This window comes from Carcharodon carcharias, chromosome 26 (genome assembly GCF_017639515.1).
Source record: "Carcharodon carcharias isolate sCarCar2 chromosome 26, sCarCar2.pri, whole genome shotgun sequence".
In the NCBI taxonomy this organism is placed as follows: domain Eukaryota; kingdom Metazoa; phylum Chordata; class Chondrichthyes; order Lamniformes; family Lamnidae; genus Carcharodon; species Carcharodon carcharias.
Window position 1 is genome coordinate 26,115,861 of NC_054492.1, and position 18,446 is coordinate 26,134,306.

At 46.9% G+C, this 18,446-nt stretch overlaps 1 protein-coding gene across 14 annotated transcripts in view; it reads left to right on the plus strand.

Moving 5' to 3' along the window:
* Positions 1–18,446, plus strand: part of LOC121269875 (transducin-like enhancer protein 3) — a 161,079-nt gene that overhangs the window by 107,895 nt on the left and 34,738 nt on the right. For 3 of the 14 annotated variants that reach the window (XM_041174913.1, XM_041174918.1, XM_041174915.1), the window contains exons 6-7: positions 271–375; positions 13,578–13,607. In XM_041174913.1, coding sequence (XP_041030847.1) covers positions 271–375; positions 13,578–13,607 — 135 coding nt within the window. The remainder of the gene's footprint in view (positions 1–270; positions 376–13,577; positions 13,608–18,446) is intronic. The other 11 variants (XM_041174914.1, XM_041174916.1, XM_041174920.1 and 8 more) reach the window with 6 other exon arrangements.

The window sequence follows — 18,446 nt, forward strand, 5'->3', positions numbered from 1 at the left end:
TTACAGTGACATGGTGTCCAGTCTGGGACTCGTATGTTCTGGATCAGCTTATTTTGGTTTCCAATGACATCAGCGTGACAAATTTAAATCCGTTTACTGCACACCATGTATTCCGTTGCCTCCGAGTGTTGAACCTTTTCAGGAAGCCGTTCATCCTGGTTGCCTTGTAATTCTTTGAAAATTAAGCTTTACTGGAAAGTTTTTTTTTTAAAAAAAAAACAATGTATTTCCTCTCTTCCCCCCACCATCCCCTTCTCTCTCACCTCACAGCATCAGCAGCAAGTGGCACAGGCTGTTGAACGTGCCAAGCAGGTGACTATGACGGAACTAAATTCGATCATCGGGGTACGTGGAGTTCCCAATCTGCCTCTCACAGTGTGTACACCCTCTTCTTATTACTTGACAGTTACTCAAGAGTTTACAGTCTCCTTGTTGAAAGGACGGTGGTGGTTTTAATGATCTTTAACAAAGGCAATCTTTAATGAACCAAAAAAATCTGAACCGCAGAATCCCCTTCTGCCAGCAATAAACATGTGCAGCTTATCCACATAAATCAAAATGTTCATGGTGTTAAAGCCATATGAATATAATTGTTGGTGATCGTCCAACAGGAGCCTCCCACTTGTGTGGATTCGAATCACACTATTGTTACAAAAACTCTCTTCCTTTCCAGTTGCTCTCACTGCTTTAATCCTCACTGCCTCTGGCCATGCCACAGTATCTCAAGTGGAATAAAGACTCTTTCTCGTTCCCTGCCTCCTCTTAATCAGCCAAACACAGTAAAAATGAGAACCAGCCATTTAAATGTGGTGAAAGTGGTTTGCCCCTCTCAAAAAAAACCTAATTAATTTGTACAAGCTCCTTTTGAGATGTTTGCAAATCTTTGTCTCATGCTAGGCAGTATTTTGTAGAGTGCTTTGTTTTTTCCAATGCTGCTCAGAATAGTGATCATTTTGGCAGCCACATGGAGGTTGGGAAAAGTTCCATGAAAATAGTCAATCTTTTGTTCTTCCCCTTCCCCACTGATCTCTCACAATCATGTGTGTTAACTTTTTTTTTCCCTTTATTCCTTCATGGGATGTGGGTGTTGCTGACAAGGCCAACATTTGGTGCCCATCCCTAATTATCCTCAAACTATTTCAAAGGCGAATTGAGAGTTAACCACTTTGTTGTGGGTCTGGAGTCATGTGTAGGCCAGGTGAAGATGACAGATTTCTTTCCCTGAAGGGTGTTAGAGAGAATCAGATGGGTTTTTAACAATAATTGGTGAGAGTTATTGTGCTCACCATTACTGAGACTAGGTTTATTTTCCAGATTTATTCATTGAATTTAAATTTCGCCAGCCGCCACAGTGGAATTTGAACCCATAGCCTGGGCCTACACCATTGTCTCCCTCTACCTTTTGAAAGATACCTATAAGAATACATGTTTAAAGCAGCCCTTTGAAACATTCCTCAAAACATATCCCAGGAACGGAGAGTGGCTCTTAATTTCAAGAGGCAACTAGACTTGACAGCTATCTCTCAAGTTGCTGCCAATCCTCATAGTGTAGAGGAGTCCAGGACATTTCAGTGTTGTTAAGCAAAGGTGCATGACATTTTCACCTTGCACCCAAGACTGAAAACATTCTGACCTATCCACACTAATGATGTTTGGTGGGATTATTCATCATCTCGGGTGAAGATTGAGTCATGTGGCTGGCAGTAATCGGAGGAGAGGAACGCAGAGTGTTAGAGTAGGAGCATCAATGCAGTCGCTCCTCTGCTGTTAGTCACCCAGCACACACACAATTAATCTCAGTGAGGGAGCAGCTTTGCAACTCCTTGAGTTGGGTCATTAAAGGTCGGCTGAGCTTTGAAGTCCCTTACAATTTGTGAAGACTGAAATTATAGTGTCGATTAGGGTTGGGGGAGGTGGGGTGCAGGATGCTAAGAATGTCGCTTGGCAGCTTGGGCTTTGCCTTAAATACTCCACCACTTTTAAAACCTGATCACTAGTCTGGTGCCTTCATTAAAGAGTTGCCGTTCACCCTCCTTTCAAGCTGTGACTGCACAATTGGCTCTGACAATGTTGTATTTTGATGCGAGTTGCTATAGAAATTAATTGGGTTAAATTAGTGTTTAGCAACGTCTAATTACTGCTTTGGATGCTATGTGACATTGCTGCAATTGGAGATATTTGACATGAAAAGATTTCTGTGTCTGTCAGTGAGGGTGGATAGGGGTTTAAAACAAAACATGATCTGCTGAGCATTGGAGATATGAGCATGGAAATAATTGGGAAGGAAACTATCAAGCATCAAATCCATTTAGGTTGTGTAGTAGGGGCCTCCGACACCTGCTTTGTTTTAGCCTTTCCTTTTAGATGCATAAATTGATCAACTACTTTTAAGACTGTCTGATTCCTGAAGATAACAGAATCGATACCCTCTGGTCCTGCTGGAGAGCTCTTGATATTTTGAAAGGTTTTCCCTCCCATGGGGTGGCAAGATGTATAGGAGGCTTAAGAATAAAGAAGTCAGAGTTTGATTAGCCCCCTTTTTAAGCAGGAGTCGAGAGGCCAAGAGGCCGGTCGCAGCAGCTGGAGGGAGATATTGGAATTCAATTAAGGCAAATGAGTTAGGCCTGTGACCCCCGTTTTCAAGGTAATTGCTTCCTTGAATCTGGCTGAATACAACTGTTGGGCTGTCATTAAGCAGGCTTCTATTCAATCAGCTTGTCTGATGAACCGTTGCAAGGGTGGAATTATGGGCAATCAGGGAGCACCTCTGCTGCGGTTCTGCGCTTGCTGGCACGCATTCGCAGAGCAGAGCCTTTCAGGCGTGTGCTCTTTTCATCTTGGAAAGAGAACTGAGACTTCATCTGTGAAAGGGGCTGGGGGTAGGCTAACATTGACCCCTCCCCAGCCAAGAGGAGGCCTCTAGTGGACTCACTTTAAAACCCCAGCATTGATTGTAAGCCAGTCCAGTTATTCCACCCTGTAGGGTGCGCTTTGTCCTGCCATGGATGCTAACGATTGGAAGTGGGCTCGATGGCAGTCCGCCTTCATTTTCTCCATTGTAGCTATTGATTTGCGGGAACTTGGTCTTAAAAGCAGGGCCTTGCCTTTGGGATTAAGTTGGTTTGTGTGCCTTGTTTCTGACTGCTTCTGTGCTTTATTTTTGGACTTGTCTCTTCCCTTCCTATAGTCGGGAACGTTCGAAGTGTAGGCTGTCGATCAGATTTGGAAAATAAAGTGGAGTAAGGATTTATTTTTGCATCACAGATGTTGCTTGTGAATTTTAACCTGTGTTGCCTTTTGAAATCCCCCTTTCTATCCCTGTCCATCTCTAATCGTTTTACTTTGTGGGAATCTCCTCCTTCCTGATATTTTTCTCATGAAATATGCAAACAGCATGGCCTTCAGAGTAATCTGCTTTAGCTCAGTGTTCTCAGTTGTGATCAGAAGGCTGAAATGTAAACCATCCTTTCAAAATATTTGGCAGTGGTGGTGGAAAATGTACAAAAATACAAGGTAGTGATATTTTCGTGTGGGTATTTGCCATTTTTTTTAAACTGTGCTATTGAACGTACTTTTTATATGTGTGTTTGAAGAGCTCTGAACTGTTTGCTTCTGTGGGTCAGTAACTTTTGCCTTTCTGTTATGCAAGGGCAGACAGTACCTTGTGTCTTCTGGAGATGCTACTGTGCAAAGAAGGATTTTCTTTTAAAGAGTAAAAAAGCTCATAGCTGATAAATAACAGCAGTGCAGGCATAAACACTCTGGACAAGTTGTCCTCTAGTGTCTTTTTTTTTCTTTCCCTCCCTCACATTTAATCATCAACCAGTGAAATTCTCAGGATAATTTTCCAGCAGAATAAATGATTGAGAATTTTCACTTGTTTCTTCACGGGTCGCTTCATGATTCTGAGGTTCACTGCATGCTGACCTACCTGATATCCTGGTCAAACTCCATTGTTGCCTTAAGGCTGTGTTTTTTTTCTTCCCGCACTCTCTCACATGCGCTCGCTCTCTTCACCACCACCCCCGCCCACCGAGCTTGCTGTTACCATTGGGCGTGGTGGGACTATTTTAAATAAATCTTCTCCTTGCACTGCCCTGTCTACAGCCATAAGAACAAACCTCCAGTCCTTTCCAAATCTCCACTGCTGCATTATTGTAGGAACATGGGGGTTGGCCATTCGGCCCCTCGAACCTGCTTTGCCTTTCAATTCGATCGTTGCTGATCCGAATCGTAACTCCTACTCTCCTTAGTTCCACAACCCCTGATACCCTTTTGCCCAGCGAATAGCGACCTGTTTTTGAAATTTTCAAAGGACCCTCCGCCTCAACAGCTTTTGCTGGGGCAGAACATTCTGGACTTCTACTCCCTGTTCTGCTTCCTGATGTCACTCCTGAGGAGCCCTGTGCTTTTTTTTTAGGGTTATGCCCATTTTTGGACTTCCATTTCCCCCTGGTTTGAAGGGAACAGATAGGAATAAATTATCAGCTCTCTCTCTAATCATCATAAAAGATCTGAATTATATTGCCCCTTAATTTTCTTTACTCCTGGCAACAGAAGCTCAGTCTATGAAACACTGTCTCATATTAAATCCTTTTAGCCCTGTCTCATTTTGGTGAAGCTATGTTGAATTCCCTCCAAGGCCTGTGATGTATAAAAGATAGTTTGGAAACACAATACTCACCAAATTTCAACCAGCTGAGAAATGGGGCTGTCTTTGTTTATGGAGGATCCAGTTTCTGCTGTACTGAAGGTGGACTTGTAGATCTGAGCAGAACAGATGATGGCTGGGCTGCCCTTAACAACTAGGGCCACACACCATCCCCACTGCAGTGTGCAGGATCGTCACCAACTGTGTACACACACCACTATAGCTCAGTGGGTCTCATCCTCGCTTTTGATTGGAAGAATGTGGACTTGAATCCCACTCCAAAGACTTGAGCACTCCCAGTGCTGAGGGATTGCTGCACTGTCAGAGGTGCTGTCTTTGAGGTATTAAACAAGAGGCCCCATTTTCCCCCATGGGTGGATATAAAAGATTTCATGAAAGTGTTGAAGAGGAGCAGGTGAATTATCCCTGGCATTCAGGCCAATATTCGTCCCTTAACCAACATTGCCACTAAAAAGAAACTGGGCACAAATTGACTGCTGCATTTGAAATTACAATAGTCTCTAAACTTCAAAACTGCTCCATTGATGGTAAAAGCAATGTCCTGTGGTTGTGAAAGGCACTATATAAATGCAAGTTTTTTTTTTGTGATGCCAGTTTTGAGGAATTAAGCTGAGGCAATTGGGAGTGCTTCACTGGACTGATTTTCCAATCTTTAGTAATTTGGGAATGTTGAACCAAATCAAAAAGAATTCCTGAAATGAAGACTTCTCCATTTGCTTTCTCTGAGGGTTGAGTGTCTTTGGAAATCTCTTCCTCAAAAGGTGGTGGAAGCTGAGCCTTTGAATATTTTTAAGGCAGAGCCAAATAGATTCTTGATTAACAAGGGGGTGAAAGGTTATCAAGAATGTGGGCAAGAAGGTAGGCAAGAATGTGGGGTTGAGGTTACAATCGGATCAGCCATGACCTTATTGAAGGTGGAGCAGGCTTGAGGGGCCGAGTGGCCTAATCCTGCTCTTAGTTCATGTGTTTGTAGAAAAACCCATTTCCTGAATACTGCAACTTGTCCTGAGTGCTTCATTGATTTTGTTTTCTCTGGATAAAGATCTGTTCAGCTGTAAATATTCTGAAGTTTCTGGTCATTCTGCCCTAGGCACATCCAACATCTGCCAGGAGTAATGGGAGCGAGAGGCTTTTACATGTGGCTGAGACAGCTGGTCATAGAGTTTGTGTGGCCAAATCTGAGGCTACAAAGATCAGGAAAGATTTTAGAAAGACCTTATCTCTGGAAAAAGAGAAGGCTGACAGATGACCTGATAATGCAGATGTAGAGAAGAGGCTTCCACTTGTGTGTGAATCCAAAAACTTGGGGGCCATAAGGAGCTGCTATTGAATCCAGTAGGGAATTCAGGAGAAACTTCTTGTGGAACTCTCTACCACAAGGAGTGGTTGAGGCAAATTCGTGGATTTAAAAGCAAGCTAATAAGGCTTGGGGGGAGGGGGGACCTGATAGAGGTATACAAAATTATGAGGGGCGTATATAGGGTAGATAGGAAGGAACTTTTCCCTTTAGTGGGGGTGTCAGTAAGCAGGGGGCATGGATTTAAGGTAAGGGGCAGGAGGTTTAGAGGGGATTTGAGGGGGGATTTTTTCACCCAGAGGGTGGTTAGAATCTGGAACACACTGCCTGAGGGGGTGGTAGAGGCAGGAACCCTCACAACATTTAGGAAGTATATAGATAAGCACTTGAAACGCTATCGTGTACAGGGCTATGGGCCAAGTGCTGGAAAATGGGATTAGATTAGATATGTGCTTGATGGCCAGCATGGACACAATGGGCTGAAGGGCCTGTTTCTGTGCTATATAACTCTTTGACTCTAAGTACATGAGAGAGAAAGGAATAGAAGGATATTCAGGTAGGCTGGAGTAAAAACACTGGTATAGAATAATGGCTTAGGATTTAATTTTTGGGTGTTTAATGTTTTCCCCCTAACAGGATCTAGTCTGTTTTTAGGTAGGTTGTGCAGGGCAATGGAGAGATATGACTGTGATATTCAGGGAATCAGTTGGCTTGCTTGCCTCCGAATTAAAAGGTTATATTTTAAAGATTGCAAATTTTGCAAGCTTTCTGTCCCCCAACCCAGCCACCCCAGCAGAATTGACTTCAATTTGTTGGATACAGCCAGTGGTTCCATGGAACCATCATTGCAAACCTTGAGGTAGTAATTTACTAATTTTTACATATGAAGGCAGGACTTGAGCACATATCCTAGGCTGACCCCTACCATGAAGCACTGAGGGAGCGCTGCACTGCCAAATTGACACCGGGAGGTGTTGTCAACTGACCCTCTCACCTCCAGCTGCCGCCTCCTCCTCCTCCTCCTCCTCCTCCCTCCTCCTCCTCACACCCCCCCCGCGTAGCACAAACGCCCCTACCATTGGTCACCTAGCATGTCAATCCCTTCCCACAGGCAGTCGAAAGGCAAACCGATCCTGATTGACGAGCGAGAATCGTCCAATCAAACTTGAGCTCCTGCCTCCAATGTTTTCATAATCAATCTGAAGAGATTTTTTTTTTTTAAAATGAGGCCCTTTTTAGCCTTTCTCCAGGATTGCTGGCAGCAGCTTTTATTTGTTGGAGTCTCCAGGGAAATTCTGGAGGGTTGGCAACCCCTACTCTGATCAGTTGTGTGTGAATCGTCAAGCCTGACATGTCTGTAACTAGTTTGCTCTCTTCACCATAGAGCATTAATAACCCGACTGCTGTCAGTAACCTCGAGCATGTTTCCCATCCGACAGGCAAACCACCTGTTGGGTTAAAGAGCAGCTCGCCACATTTGCTCTTTTATTTTTTTAAAAAAAAAGTAGTTAAAGAGGATGGTGAAAGAGATCAGAGGCTGAGAACTGCTGGCAAACCTCCGGCCAAGTAAAGGCAGATGCTGGTAATGTGTGTTGGATAATGAGCCAATGCAGCAGTGTGTGCAGAAAGGGTTGCTCCAGACTTGAATGTAGTATAGGTTCTTGGGCTCGATGGCACATTACCACCAGCCACAGTAGATTAAAAGCATCGATGCTGAGGAAACAGAGTGAAACTTGTTGATATACAGGCTGTCAGCTCGCACTGAATTTTTAGAACTTGCACTTTTGGATGGTTTAGTTCAGGCCGTGGTTTTTCTTTCACACCACGTGTTTTCAATTGGACTTGTTTTGATAATATAACCACAATCATCTTGTTCTTTTTCTCTCTGCCGTCACAATGTACCCGTTGCCCTCTGATTAGGGCAACTGTATTTTCCAAACCGGACATAACATAAGAAATAGGAGCTGGGCTCGGCCTCTTGGTCCTTTGAGCCTGCTCTGCCATTCATTCAAGACCATGGCTGACCTGCCTCCAATTCCACATTCCCTCCCCATGCCCCACATTCTGTAATTCACCTCGTGCCCAAAGACCTATTGACTCTAGCTTCAATACACTCTGTGACTGAGCACCCACAACTCCCTGGGGTAGAGAATTCCAGAGTTCACAGCCCTTTTGAGTGAAGAAATTTCTCACCTCAGTCTGACATGGTTGACCTCATTCAGAGACAGTGAGCTTGCGCTCCAGATTCCCCAGGGTAAATGGTCTCCCAGCATCTACCTTGTTGAGCCCATTCTGTAGGTTTCAATACACAGGGTGGAAGCAGAGCAGTCTAGGCAGGATGGTAAATGTGGATTGGGAGGCAACAGTTGTACAAATACACAACAATGCAAATCAAACATGCTTAGAATTACAATTCTCAGTTTTAAATCTGTTCCAACCAGACTGAGGTTTTCCCTATAAGGTGCAATGCACTGTGTCTTGTAAAGTTTCAGAAAATTCTTCCCAGTGAGGCGAATTTATGGTTTATTCACTATTTTCCCAAAAAAGACCCAACTTTGATCCAATTTTTGCACCTCGCTGGTCTCTCCGAGATCTGCCACCCATACGTTTTCCCCACACCCTTGGTATCGGCTTTGGATTTTTTTGTTCCCTCATTAAAGGATTTATGCCGGTCACTGACTGAAGCAGCCGCCTCCTTTACTGAATGAAATTTAACCCTTGTGGTCCCACGCATTGCCCCGACAAACGAATGCTGTGCTCTGGTCTGGATGACCTGTGAAGATTGATGTTTCCACAAGTGAATATGGTTCTATTTGGGGCGGAATTTCCTGAACCCTGGGCATAGTTTTCCTGGGGGTGACAGTACATCATCAGAGGGGCTGCCCACCAGAAAAGAGAGAAAGAGATGATTTACCTCCTGCCTCAAGTTGGCCTCTCCCTGTGGGCAGGCTATGGGAATGAGGGGTCAGCATAGCTCCAACCTAGTCTCCTACCTGATGAGCGCACAGCACAGGAATTCTCCACTAGGAAAGGATTGCATAACCAGGAGGAGGAAAGCTTGCTGCTCTGTATAATTCCCTTTCTCTATATTGTGTATAGTTTGGCCTCCTTTTTTTGAGGAAGGATGTGCTTACAATCAGAAGGAGTGCAATGAGCATTCGCTAGATTGGTTCCTGGGGTGAGAGGGTTATGCTATGAGGAGGGATTGTGTACAGTGAGCCTGTACGCTCTGCAATTTTTAAAAAAAAGAGAAGTGACTCATTGAAACATAAGATTCTTAAAGGGCTTGGCAAGATAGATGCTGAGAGGCTGTTTTCTCTGGCTGGAGAGTCGAGAACACAATTTCACATTCACAGGTAAGGTGTCAGCTATTTAGGAATGAGATGGGGAGAATTTTTTTCACTCAAAGGATTATTGGATCGTTGGAGTTCTCTACCCCAGAGAGTTGTGGATGCTCAGCCATTGCATATATTCGGGACAGAGATTGATGGATTTTTAGACACTATGGGAATCAAGGGATATGTGGATAGGGTGGGAAAGTGGAGTTGATGTGGAAGATCAACCATGATCTAGTTGAATGATTGAGCAGGCTTGAGGGGCTGAATGGCCTACTCTTATTTCTTCTCCTTTCTAACTTGGGACTCGGTGAAAGGATGTAGGAGCCCACCTAAGGTTGCACAGCACAGTTTGGACACTGAGCGTTGCAAGTGACTTTCCTGCTCTGTTGATGGATAGAGATCATTTTGAAGTGTTTTCCTTACCCAGTCAGACAATTGGGTTGCTTAGCTGTATGGAACCAGAGGACACAGATTTAAGATAATTAGCAAAGGAACTGGAGCATGAGATGATACAAGCTTTTACACAGCAAGTTGTTGTGATTTGGAATGTGCTGCCTGAAAGGGCAGTGGAAGCCGATGCAATAGTAACTCTCAAAAGGAATGGGATAAATACCTGAGGAAATTTGCACTGCCATAAGGAAAGAGCAGGATGTGGTGGGACTAATTGGATCACCTGGAACTGGCACAGGCAAGATGGACAGAATGACCAGCACCTGTCATTCTATAATTGGATGGTAGGATGGTTGGCCTTGGCTCTCTTGCTTAAACCCATTTGCCCATTGGATTGTATTAACACAGAGACTGGACTGAACACAGCATGCAATTTAACATTGTGATGAGATTTCCTGTCTTTGTACCTCTTTCTCCCAGCCAGATGGTTCAACTCTTTACAAAAGCGGATTCAGTCTCAGGCTGCAGAAACTGAGTCACTGGCTGCTGTTCTGAAGCACTAGCTGGTTTGCAATCCCCTCCCTCCACATTCCCTTCCACTTACCCCCCCCCCACCAACACCCCCCCCACCTTCCCTTCCCTTCTCCCCCCCACACCCCTTCCCTTCTCCCCCCCACACCCCTTCCCTTCTCCCCCCACACCCCTTCCCTTCTCCCCCCCACACCCCTTCCCTTCTCCCCCCCACACCCCTTCCCTTCTCCCCCCCACACCCCTTCCCTTCTCCCCCCCACACCCCTTCCCTTCTCCCCCCCACACCCCTTCCCTTCTCCCCCCCACACCCCTTCCCTTCTCCCCCCCACACCCCTTCCCTTCTCCCCCCCACACCCCTTCCCTTCTCCCCCCCACACCCCTTCCCTTCTCCCCCCCACACCCCTTCCCTTCTCCCCCCCACACCCCTTCCCTTCTCCCCCCCACACCCCTTCCCTTCTCCCCACCCCACCCCTTCCCTTCTCCCCACCCCACCCCTTCCCTTCTCCCCCCCACCCCTTCCCTTCTCCCCACCCCCCTTCCCTTCTCCCCCCACACCACCCCTTCCCTCTCTCCCCCCACACCACCTTTTCCTCCTTCCTTCCCCCCCACCACCTTTTTCCTCCTTCCTTCCCCCCCCCACCTTTTTCCTCTTTCCTCCTTCCCCCCCCCACCTTTTTCCTCCTTTGCCCTCCCCCCCCACCTTTTTCCTCCTTCCCCCCCCCCCCACCTTTTTCCTCCTCCCCCCCCCCCACCTTTTTCCTCCTCCCCCCCCCACCTTTTTCCTCCTTCCCCCCCCCCCCACCTTTTTCCTCCTTCCTCCCCCCCCAACCTTTTTCCTCCTTCCTCCCCCCCCCCACCTTTTTCCTCCTTCCTTCCCCCCCCCCCACCTTTTTCCTCTTTCCTCCTTCCCCCCCCCCACCTTTTTCCTCCTTCCTTCCCCCCCCCACCTTTTTCCTCCTTCCTTCCCCCCCCCCCACCTTTTTCCTCCTTCCTTCCCCCCCCCCCACCTTTTTCCTCCTTCCTTCCCCCCCCCCACCTTTTTCCTCCTTCCCCCCCCCCACCTTTTTCCTCCTTCCCTCCCCCCCCACCTTTTTCCTCCTTCCCCCCCCCCCCCACCTTTTTCCTCCTTCCTTTCCCCCCCCCACCTTTTTCCTCCTTCCTTCCCCCCCCACCTTTTTCCTCCTTCCTTCCCCCCCCACCTTTTTCCTCCTTCCCCCCCCCCCCACCTTTTTCCTCCTTCCCCGCCCCCCCAAAGCTGGAAGTGAGGATAAAATAGAGCCTCAATTATGATGCTTTCCGTGGTCAAATAAACTGACCGAGGCAATCGACAATAACGAAAACCTCCTCCATTTCACAAGTTGCCATGCACACTGCAATTTAATAAGTCAATTGTTGCTGCTAATTTCTAAATAAACAAGCACATGATAGCTCTCTCACTAATGTGTTACCAGCTGAATCAAGTGGGCCATTTTATTAGATTAGAAAATTAGTGCCAAAGTTCAGCTGAGTAACAGACTTGTTGGACAATTACAGTTTAAATAACAACTTCACACCCGCGCTCCTCGATTTATTTATTGGGTGCTGCCTCATGCTGTTGGGGTGGGGGGGGAGGTGGTGGGTCTGGTTCTTGTGCTTCCAACAGATAACCTCCTTTAATTACCCAAATATTAACATACAAGTCTGTGCAGCGACCATTGGTGGGATGTTCGTCTGCCTAGTGTCTCGTGGCCTAGTTTAATTGGTCACACAAGCACATTTCCAAGTAGGCCTGTGCTCAGGGACATAGTCCAATTTGAATTCCGTTTCACCTGCCAAGAATAATGTGCAATTTACCCTCTTTCTCTTCGCATACCCCTCCACCCCCCCGAAAAAGAATTGTAACTCCCTTCTAAAGGCTGGTTGAACTGGTTTCTTTTAATTGGCAAGAACAGCTTTGCCTTTTGTACAGTGGGGCTGGGCTGGTCAGATCACATCCCATTGTAGTTCATTGATCCTGTGATTTGTTTGTACATTTCGAGATTGATCTTCCTGGCTTATGGAGCTAGGAAGTGCAGCTTAAGCAGCAAATATGCATTTTTTGCGATGAATCCTGTCAAACTGAGATCTGAAATTTTGCTTTTCTAGTGTAAGTATATTCATTTTGCAAAACTAATTATTTTTAGATATCGCCAACAGTTGTGATCCAGTCTTTGAAAGCCAAGATTTCATTGTGTGGCTGACCCTGACTATGCTTCCTCACTATTGAAGATACAAGTCAGCGCTCTTAAACATTAGCCAATAGCATTTTGCATAATGGTTATGTTACTGGACTAGTAATCCAAAAGCTTAAACTAATGATCCAGAGATGAGTTCAAATCCCACCATGGTACCTGGGAAATTTAAATTCTTCCTTTATATTGCAGATTTATTTAATTAATATCAGTAAGAGTGACGATGAAATTACTAGATTGTCCCAAGGAGCATCAACATAGACCAGTTGGGCTGTTAGCCTCTGTTGTATGTGGATGTGGAATGGTGGAGGTGTAGGGAGAGAGGGGAGAGAATGCATCGGGGTTGTCTCAAGCTGGAAGTTCTGTGCATCAACTGAGGGCCTTTTTGGACCTGACGATGGCTATGATAGGCTGAAATCTTGACTCCATCAATTCTGGAAGGATGGTCGCTTGCTCATGTTATTGGAGGTCAGTGGGGGTGCTGTTATCTCAGTGCCTCGGTGTTGAGTCTGTTTCTATTTTTACTAGTGTTGACTTTCAGCAAGTGTGTCTGCCCTGGATGTCTACTGGCTTATATCCTTAGTGGTAGCAGAGGGCAGCATTATCCTGGTTGGCACTCCTGTGACAGTACTGAGGGAGCGCTTCACTTGTCAGAGGTACCATCTTTGGCTGAGATGTTAAACCGAGGGCCTGTGGGATGCTGCAGCTTTTTGAGTTTGGAGCCGGGCAGCTTGGAGACCAGTGCCAGGTTATGATGGAACCACAGAGAGCAGCTGCCAGTCTCTGGCTCTCTACTGAGGTGCTGGACCCAGAATGAAAGGTCTTTGTTTGGAGGAAGATGGAGAGATTATTGAAACAGAGCAATTGATGAGTGAAATACTTCCGTGGCTTATTCATCTTAATTAGTGTTAAGCTACATTGAGTGAAAATGCTCGTGCTCCTTCAAGGATAACCATCAAATCGAGTATTTTGTATTTGATTTTCTTTTTTTGGGGTAAGACTGTTAAGTGTTTGGGTGAAATTTGTTTTTAAGGGATTGTTGTGTTTGTAAGTGGGATTGTTGGGATGCAAACAATGGGAGTTGAGTCTTAATAATTTAACGTCTGAAATCTTATTTTTTTTTCTTTTTCATTTCCCAGCAGCATCACGCTATCTACCCACCTCTCATGGTTAGTCCCTCCCATCTAAACTGTTTTTCTGCCTTTCTGTGTCTCGAGCATGCTCCCTGTGTGACTCACTGCTTCCGTGTGCCAGATGTGCATGCGTGCAGGCCTGGACGCTTTTGCTGGAGCTGCAGTTATCTTAACACTAATTGGCGGTGTGGCTGAGCTTTTATAGGGACACTGTTCCTTCCTCCCCCCCCCCAGGTCCCTACCACCACCCCTGCAAAATTAGATGCCTTGGGCTGCATTAACTATCGGTATTTACGTACAGGGCCATTTGTTTTAATGTAAGTGCAGGACAATAAGCCCCCGATTTGTTTCATGGAGTACAGTCTGGAGACATGGGAGAAAAAGGAATGGGATGATCCCAGGTTTAATCTCTTCCTGGGTTCCTGCAATTGGTTTCAACACTCTCTACCCCTGCGGCTTTGAAGGGATTGAGAAATCCCAAGCAGCAGCAACTGGGTTGTGAAGTGGGCAAACAGCTTGAGTGCTGTGCTTTCAGTCGCCTGAGCTCCCGCTTTCTCTCTCCTCCTTCTCTCGCCACAGCCCCAGTTTAATGTTTCCAAATATTGTGTCACTTCAGTCTGGATCTCTCTGCCATCAAGTTGGCTGCAAGGAGGGCCCTTTGAAGAGGGAGTGGGGAGTTGCTTGGCAATTTATTTTCTTCCTCGAAATCACCATAGGGTTAGCAGAGGATATTGATCAAGCCAGCACAGTTAGTATAGTCATTATCTGGCTTGATCCTGGTGTCAGTGCTCCCAGGCTTGGCAACGAATCAGCAAATTCCCAGGCTTGGGGCCTGGTCTCTGCAGTTTGGTGTAGCTAACCTCACTTGAGGTGGTGGGGTATTTCTGTTGGCTCTGTTACCTCCCTTGTGCTACAGAGAAGAAGTTTTTAAAGAAGAAAAATTGGTCCCTGATTGTTGGTCCTGATCCCCCAATCCCAGCCCCTGGGTCTGACATCATAACTAATGAAAATAAAACCACTTTTCAGAACATTCTTGGCATTTATCTCCTGGGTGGCCTGGAGATTAATCTTCAATTCCTGGCGAGTTGGCTACCGTTTTCGGCAGCTATGCAGAAACAGAGTAGACATGTCTGGATAGTGATCAGGAGCACAAATCTTAGCCCATCCACAAGTCAAGTGTAACATCTAAACCAGTCCCCAGGTTGAGATCATAGCACTCAAGTGATAGCTGCACCTCAACTGATGTTTAGCTACCTTGGAGCTCATGGATCAGAATGTTTGAGTTGTTCTACTTAGGGCAGAGAGATTTTGATAGGGATGTTCAAAATCATGAGGTTTGAAGAGTAAGTAAGGAGAAATTGTATCATGTGGTAGGAAGGTTGGGAACTAGAAAGAGAGAACAGAGATTTAAGGTGATTGGCAAAAGAACCAGAGGCGATGTGAGTAAATTTTTTACATATTTATGATCTGGAATGTACTGCCTGAAAGGCAGGTGGAAGAAGATTCAATAATAACTTTCAAAAGGGCATTGGATAAATACTTGAAAGGTGAAAAAAGTGCAGGGTAATGGGTGGTAAGCTTTGGGAGGGCTGGGAGGAGGAGTGGGATTATTTGGATAGGTCTATAAAAGGGCTGACACAGGCATGATGGGCTGAATGGCCTCCTTCTGTGCTATATCATTCTGATATTTTTCCCCTCCAAAGACGTGTACAACAAAGACGGAAAAAGATCCACAGGCTCCTCTATCCTGTTCTGTACACTTGTGGTGCCAGGTGCCTCACATATGCCCCATTCTGTAGAATCTCCTATTGTTCTGGATGTTCACAGTTTTAACTAGTATTTCTATTAGTGGGCAGTGTATGTGGCGGGGGTGGGGGGGGGCGGTGGGGGAATAAAGATAAAGGGCCACAGACCAAAATGAGAGGATATCTGAAACCTTTGTAACTATTTAGTGTGTCTATCAAGAGTACCAATGGAATGTCCCAGTAAACCTTGATCTCAGACTGTTCCTATTAAGAAAACTAGCCCATAGGCTTCAAGTGAAAATTCGGGTAAGGAAGAGAACAATTACTATTATGATAGCCAACAGATATTTGACCAAATATTGTTTGTATTGGCTGTATTGTGTTGCAATGGATGGTGTGTTTTTTTTTAAAAGCTTGAGTGTTTGGTGTCTGTTTTTGGGTGGTTTTTTTTGGTGAGACTGTTTCAGGTTAATTAGTTGAGTGTGTGTGTGTGCGTTTGTTTGAAATTTGAATGACTCTAGTTGTAAGGCAGCAGTATTGGTATCTCTGCAGGTTGAGAGCAGCATGTTAACGAATCTCACACGGCCTGCACTGAGTTATTAAAGTTCGGCTGGGTGTGGCACCAGTTGGGATGCTGCACTTCATGTGGCGAGGCAGTGGGGAAGGACTGGGCCAGGGTTCCTGCTCCTGCTCACTTATATGCCTGCTGGGCAATGCATATTTGGCTCTGCTGTAACCATCTGCTCCCTTCCTGCCCCCCGACCTCATCGCTGTCTAATCGCTGGCTGCCACCACTCGTGGTCTAGCACCCTCCTTGAAAAAGGACCCCTTGATTAAAGTATTGAAGGTCAACTGAGACCCATTAGGACTCTACCCCAGCATGAGGAGGGTGAAGGAAGAAGACCAAAGCTTTAATGTTGTGTTTGTGTGAGGTATCTTTGTCGCTTTGTACCATTCAGGGTTGATTTTTGTCTTTGACCTGCTTAAATTAACCAGTTTGTTTCTGGAATTTTCTCTCTCTCCTTTAGCAGGGCACTACCTGGATACCTTTTTGTGATTAAGTTTGTGATGAATGTTCTTAAAAAGTTACTCATGAGGTTCTCTCTTTCTCTCTCTCTCCGTTTCCCTTTCTCTCTCTCTCCCCCTTACTCTCTCCCCCTTACTCTCTCCCCCTTACTCTCTCCCCCTTACTCTCTCCCCCTTACTCTCTCCCCCTTACTCTCTCCCCCTTACTCTCTCCCCCTTACTCTCTCCCCCTTACTCTCTCCCCCTTACTCTCTCCCCCTTACTCTCTCCCCCTTACTCTCTCCCCCTTACTCTCTCCCCTTACTCTCTCCCCTTACTCTCTCCCCTTACTCTCTCCCCTTACTCTCTCCCCTTACTCTCTCCCCTTTACTCTCTCCCCCTTACTCTCTCCCCCTTACTCTCTCCCCCTTACTCTCTCCCCCTTACTCTCTCCCCCTTACTCTCTCCCCCTTACTCTCTCCCCCTTACTCTCTCCCCCTTACTCTCTCCCCCTTACTCTCTCCCCCTTACTCTCTCCCCCTTACTCTCTCCCCCTTACTCTCTCCCCCTTACTCTCTCCCCCTTACTCTCTCCCCCTTACTCTCTCCCCCTTACTCTCTCCCCCTTACTCTCTCCCCCTTACTCTCTCCCCCTTACTCTCTCCCCCTTACTCTCTCCCCCTTACTCTCTCCCCCTTACTCTCTCCCCCTTACTCTCTCCCCCTTACTCTCTCCCCCTTACTCTCTCCCCCTTACTCTCTCCCCCTTACTCTCTCCCCCTTACTCTCTCCCCCTTACTCTCTCCCCCTTACTCTCTCCCCCTTACTCTCTCCCCCTTACTCTCTCCCCCTTACTCTCTCCCCCTTACTCTCTCCCCCTTACTCTCTCCCCCTTACTCTCTCCCCCTTACTCTCTCCCCCTTACTCTCTCCCCCTTACTCTCTCCCCCTTACTCTCTCCCCCTTACTCTCTCCCCCTTACTCTCTCCCCCTTACTCTCTCCCCCTTACTCTCTCCCCCTTACTCTCTCCCCCTTACTCTCTCCCCCTTACTCTCTCCCCCTTACTCTCTCCCCCTTACTCTCTCCCCCTTACTCTCTCCCCCTTACTCTCTCCCCCTTACTCTCTCCCCCTTACTCTCTCCCCCTTACTCTCTCCCCCTTACTCTCTCCCCCTTACTCTCTCCCCCTTACTCTCTCCCCCTTACTCTCTCCCCCTTACTCTCTCCCCCTTACTCTCTCCCCCTTACTCTCTCCCCCTTACTCTCTCCCCCTTACTCTCTCCCCCTTACTCTCTCCCCCTTACTCTCTCCCCCTTACTCTCTCCCCCTTACTCTCTCCCCCTTACTCTCTCCCCCTTACTCTCTCCCCCTTACTCTCTCCCCCTTACTCTCTCCCCCTTACTCTCTCCCCCTTACTCTCTCCCCCTTACTCTCTCCCCCTTACTCTCTCCCCCTTACTCTCTCCCCCTTACTCTCTCCCCCTTACTCTCTCCCCCTTACTCTCTCCCCCTTACTCTCTCCCCCTTACTCTCTCCCCCTTACTCTCTCCCCCTTACTCTCTCCCCCTTACTCTCTCCCCCTTACTCTCTCCCCCTTACTCTCTCCCCCTTACTCTCTCCCCCTTACTCTCTCCCCCTTACTCTCTCCCCCTTACTCTCTCCCCCTTACTCTCTCCCCCTTACTCTCTCCCCCTTACTCTCTCCCCCTTACTCTCTCCCCCTTACTCTCTCCCCCTTACTCTCTCCCCCTTACTCTCTCCCCCTTACTCTCTCCCCTTACTCTCTCCCCTTACTCTCTCCCCTTACTCTCTCCCCTTTACTCTCTCCCCTTTACTCTCTCCCCTTTACTCTCTCCCCTTACTCTCTCCCCCTTACTCTCTCCCCCTTACTCTCTCCCCCTTACTCTCTCCCCCTTACTCTCTCCCCTTACTCTCTCCCCCTTACTCTCTCCCCCTTACTCTCTCCCCCTTACTCTCTCCCCCTTACTCTCTCCCCCTTACTCTCTCCCCCTTACTCTCTCCCCCTTACTCTCTCCCCCTTACTCTCTCCCCCTTACTCTCTCTCTCTCTCCCCCTTACTCTCTCCCCCTTACTCTCTCCCCTTACTCTCTCCTTACTCTCTCCCCCTTA